Source organism: Penaeus monodon, chromosome 5 (assembly GCF_015228065.2).
Source record: "Penaeus monodon isolate SGIC_2016 chromosome 5, NSTDA_Pmon_1, whole genome shotgun sequence".
Lineage (NCBI taxonomy): Eukaryota > Metazoa > Arthropoda > Malacostraca > Decapoda > Penaeidae > Penaeus > Penaeus monodon.
Window position 1 is genome coordinate 8,515,817 of NC_051390.1, and position 5,659 is coordinate 8,521,475.

General features: G+C 36.0%; 2 protein-coding genes across 2 annotated transcripts in view; both read left to right on the top strand.

The window, feature by feature from the left end:
- LOC119572928 (neurotrophin 1-like) overlaps window positions 1-382 on the top strand; it is a 1,110-nt gene extending 728 nt beyond the window's left edge. The window contains exon 2 of the mRNA XM_037919884.1: window positions 1-382. This exon is cut by the window's left edge and continues 524 nt beyond it. Within this exon, the coding sequence (XP_037775812.1) occupies window positions 1-199 (199 nt within the window). The 3' untranslated portion in view covers window positions 200-382.
- Window positions 383-2,914: 2,532 nt separating this feature from the next.
- On the top strand, window positions 2,915-3,922 carry LOC119572929 (neurotrophin 1-like). The gene is made up of 2 exons (XM_037919885.1): window positions 2,915-2,955; window positions 3,064-3,922. The coding sequence occupies exons 1-2, from the start codon at window positions 2,941-2,943 to the stop codon at window positions 3,781-3,783; spliced, it is 735 nt and encodes a 244-aa protein (XP_037775813.1). The 5' UTR covers window positions 2,915-2,940; the 3' UTR covers window positions 3,784-3,922.
- Window positions 3,923-5,659: the final 1,737 nt, after the last annotated feature.

Sequence of the window (5,659 nt, forward strand, 5' to 3'; positions counted from 1 at the left end):
TATCGAAGAATGTCTCACTTCCGCCGATGCATGTCCTCTGGTACCTGACTGTTACGAGTCCAAGTGTCTGCAGAAGTCCATCTACCACCGTTTCCTTGTCTACAACCCCTATGATCAGTACTTCCCCTTCGCCATCGAGACATTCAAGCTTCCCGCCAGCTGTGCTTGTCTCTTGGGTGCCTATACCATCGATCATTAGTCACCAAACATATGATCGCAAGGCATATTAGGGGGATGATTAGCATTATTTCAACATCATTGGTTTCCTGGGAACAGAATTCCAAGCCATGTTGTCCATGGAAAGTCGTCGAAAGCAGTTCATCGATTTCAAAGAACATCAAAATCCCACTCTTGTGAACCATGAAAATAAATATTTTACGTATTTTAGATTTCATTCTCCCTTCCAATATGCATATCATGAGGTAGTAATACTTAATATTTCTTTCTTTTGACAACGATTTGATATCTATGGATTTTGCTTTAGGGATTCATTTAAAGTTTTCCTGCATTTCTTTTCAAATATCTTTTTTATCTGATCTACAAACGACACATCAATTTTCCTCATGAGGAGTCAGCAGAAAAAAATCTAGTCTCATTAGTTAGAAATTCGGGAAGTAAGACAGTCTCATATATATATTTATGTTGTGTACACGTATATGAATATATAAATGTGTGTGTGTGTGTGTTTGTATACATACTATATATATATATATATATATATATATATATATTATCTATGAGTGGTTTATGTATAAATGAATATATATATATATATTATATATATATATATATATATATATATATATATATATATATATGTATATATATATATATATATATATATATATATATGGTAGCGTGTGTGTGTGTGTGTGTGTGTGTACATGTGTATGCATATACATATTTTTTTATCTATTTATTTATTTATTTATTTATTTACACACATCCGCGTGTGTGTTTCGCTGATTCAAAGGGTTTGGAGCTTTGTTGGTTACCTTGCCTGGCTGTCAAGATTGGTTAACACTTCAACTACCGTCTTCAGAATATTACAATTATTCTAATGGGCACCTTGGGCACGTGACCACCGCCACGGTGGTAGTTCCCATCCATTTAACTTAGCCTTGAACTGATGTAGCGGCTGACGTTTTCCTCGCACATTTTACTAATTTCTCCAATAGATAGATCCACTTTATGGCACTCAGTAGTTCCTACATTCGATATCGTGGTCAGTGTTTATCCGAATTTCTTCGCCACTAAAGGAACAAGTTACAGTATGATACTGTGGGAGGGTGTTGGGTGCATGTGGTAAGCACACGGGACCATGAGCCTCCCAGGCAGCCAAACCCAAAGTGATCGCTTTGTCATTCACGCTCGTCGCCTGCGAGGATTTCCAGCTCATTTCTCCTAAGTAAATTATTGGATTTCAGAGTATGCGCACTTTCCGCCGCTTGTGTGTGTGTGTGTGTGTGTGTGTGTGTGTGTGTGTGTGTGTGTGTGTGTGTGTGTGTGTGTGTGTGTGTGTGTGTGTGTGTGTGTGTGTGTGTGTATGTATACATCTGTATGAGTCGTGTGTGTGTGTATGGGTGTGTCGGTGTTTCTTTCATATACTTTATATGTGTCTGTGAGTGTATGTGTATATATATATATATATATATATATATATATATATATATATATATATACATATGCAAAAGAATATATGTGTATATACTCTACATAGATACATATGTAAATATACACGTAAATAATTACATGCATACATTCATAAATCCATAGACTGACAGATAGTACGTTAATGAAAATCCATATCATTGTGTAAATATATGTGTATGTGGATATATTGTCAATAGATAAACAAGTAGTATATAAATGGGATATATATCTATATATATATATATATATATATATATATATATATATATATTATATATTATATATATGTTTATATATGTTTGTTCACTCGCACATATGTTTATATATGTTTGTTCACTCGCACAAGCAAAAATACATACACATGTTTATACATATATATTCCTATATATAAATGTATAATGTTTAGATGATTTTATAGTTACAAGCTATATAGGTGTGTGTATGAATACTCCTTGCGTTGTTGTGTTTATATTATTGTGTGTATACATTTATGTATAAGTACATACATGTGTGTGTGTATGGATACATATATGAATAATAATATATGGATACATATTTAAATATAATATTAAACTTATATATATATATATATATATATATATATATATATATATATATATATATATATATATGCCCTTAGAATAAGCAATTATTCTAAATTTTAGTTCACTTCGCTCGCCAACCCACCCTTGCAACCCCCATAATATATATATATATATATATATATATATATATATATTATATATATATATTTCATTAAGCATACATGTATATAATCCATGTAATATATACATATATATAATGCATGTAATATATATATATATATATATATATATATATATATATATATATGTGTGTGTGTGTGTGTGTGTGTGTGTGTGTGTGTGTGTGTGTGTGTGCATGTGATATGTAAATATTTATATATGTATCAATACAAGCATCCACACCCACACCTGTCTACACACACGTATATGTACATGTATATGCATATATATAAATATGTATCTTTGTACCTTTGCGAATGTGACTGTGTCATGCTGGCTTCTCTCCTTCCAGGATAAAGGGTAGAAGGGTAAAAATTAGTTCGCGTGTCTGTGTTAATGGGGAAGTAATGGAGAATGGCGACAGAGTCAGGAAACTATGCACTTTCACGCTTTTCTAACCTTGGACGTCACGCATCTACGTACAGCGTGGGTGTGGTCAAAGTATACCTGGAGTATATAAGCTCGATAATAACGACTGGGCAACAGTAGAAGCGATTTTTCGTATCTATCTGCTCATTTCATCATGGCTCTTACATTGGTAACTTGTGACAATACTGCCAGTTAAAGCTGGGTGCACTGTACTATTTGAAGAAATTGGACTTTGAGAAAGGTTTATTTTACTTTAATGTTAATCTTTGCTTTCCAGTCGGTCGTTCTGGCATGTGCCGGACTCGTTCTGGGCTCCGTCCATCTTCCAGCATATGGCCATCACCAACAGCCCGCTTATGGTCATCATGTGCCTGCTTACGGCCATCATGCGCCTGCTTATGGCCACCAGCATGCCTATGAGCACGGTTATTGCGACCCAACGGTTGCCCCAGCATGCGCAGACAACTCTACTCTCTCGTACTGCTTGGAAGACACTGAGTATCCCGAGTACGAAATCAAGGCTGCTATCACTGCTGATCACCTGTTCGCCAAGAAGTACGCTGACGTCGCCGACCAGTCTGCTGATGACCTGGTAGACATGGTTAGCAAGGACCAGGAGGAGGCCTTCGACTACTCTTACTACACTGGAGCCTCCACTGGGGACTCTCCCTACGATGCCACTCACTGGGGTGGTCCTGAGGGTTACATCTGTCCCTCTGAAGTGGTGTATGCAATGCCCAAACGTGCCCAGAATGTGGACGGCAAGTGGCGCGTCATTGTCAACGACGTTCACTATTACAGCCAGACTGCTCGCCTCGAAACTTGTCTGTTCCCAGAGTCTGCTTGCCGCGCTCTTGCTCCTTGCTACCAGAGCCACTGCACCCAGAAGTCAGTGTACCACCGACTCCTTTCCTACGATCCATGTGACCCCTACAAGGGCCTTTTTATCGACATCTACAAGATGCCATCTGCCTGCTCCTGCCACCTTCCCGCCTAACACGCCGCCACAACACTGTGTCCACTAAAAAAACACCGACAACCCCTGTCAGAAAATGAAGCGGAAAACACCCCACGTGACTGGAGAACTGCTTTCTTCATGTACCACTACTAGTCATGCCATGAACTGCCGGGACGCTTCCGCTCTCCCTTCTTCAACCATGCAAAAGATAGAAGCGATACATACTTTGTAATATTGTTATAAATAGTTTTTGAACATATCTCTATGATTTACTCCTTGGCATTTGTTATTTGCTTATTAGTTATTTGTTATTTGTTTATACATACATATATGTATATATGTGCAAATAATATATATGTGTGTATATTTGAGTAATTATTAATTTGTCTGTACATATATATACAAATATATGTACATATTTATGTGTTTTACATATATAAACAAGTATAAATGAGTATTTACACATATTTCCTTGGAAATATATATATATATTATATATATTATATATATATTTATAATATATATATATATGTATATATATATATATATATATATATATATATATAATACATATACATGCAAGTGCATATATGTAATCCATATTGATATATGCACACATACATATGTATACACAAATATATGTACACAAACATAACAGTAACAATGCTTATTCACATATATAGAAAAAATATTTCCATGAGCCCGTGTGCGTGAATGTGTATACAGCTACCTTTGTAAATATAAAATAAGGACATACATATTAATATCTATATATATAAGAAATTTTGCATACACTTGCACATACACACACATATCTATGTGCGTGTAAAGGTGGACGTGTGTATAAGTACGCACACGAAATACCACATATAACAGATACTAGGTTCATCAATATGCACACATCTTACCATATTATATGTTGCAGGTTTCGTTGTCTTTGGCGGTCGCAATTGTGGCCGACCAGTCCTCACACGTCAGCATCAGTCTCGGCGTTGCTCCTTCTGTCAACCATCACAGTTCCTCTCACCATGTATGCCCGTGCACATGAACATGAGCCTGCTGTGCCAGAATGTGCTGCCAACACAGCCAAACCAGGGTGTCTCCATGACGACCACTATCCCACCTACGAGATCAAACACGCAGCCGTGTATCACTAAGAGAGGTTCCTCTTCCGCTATGCTGACGCAGCCGACCTTAACACCGAGAACACCCAGAACACTGAGGGAAAATGGCGTGTCGTTGTAAACAATATCGATGCCCATTATCAGACTCTCAGACTACACGCATCGAAGAGTGTCTTACTTACGCCGATGCATGTCCTCTGGCGCCAAATGTCTGCCGAAGTCCATCTACCACTGCTTCCTTGTGCTTGCCTCTTGGGTGTCTACACCATCGATCATTAATCTCCAAACACCTGATCTCAACCCACTGGGGGAGGGGGGATGAACTTAATATGAATTCAACAATATTCTAACGTCCTTGGCGCCTTGGGAACAAATCATACCGCCTATGGAAAGTTTTCTAGCCATTTAATTGTGAAAATATTTATAGAAATGGTGAGAATGATTACAAGCGACATCTAGGCCCCTCTGTTTTGAAACATGAAAATGAAAATTATTTTACAAATTAGATATTTACATATCTTCCTTTTAATAACTTGAATGAATATTTCCGTTATATTTTTTTTGCACGTTTATGTTTGTACAAATATATGTATATTTATGTATATATGTATACATAACATGTAAACACATATATATATATACAAAAACAATTATATATTTATGTATATGTCTATGGATATATATATATATATATATATATATATTATATATATATATATATATATATAATATATATATATATACATGTATGTTTATATATACAGTATATATTTAAGTGTACACACGTGTTC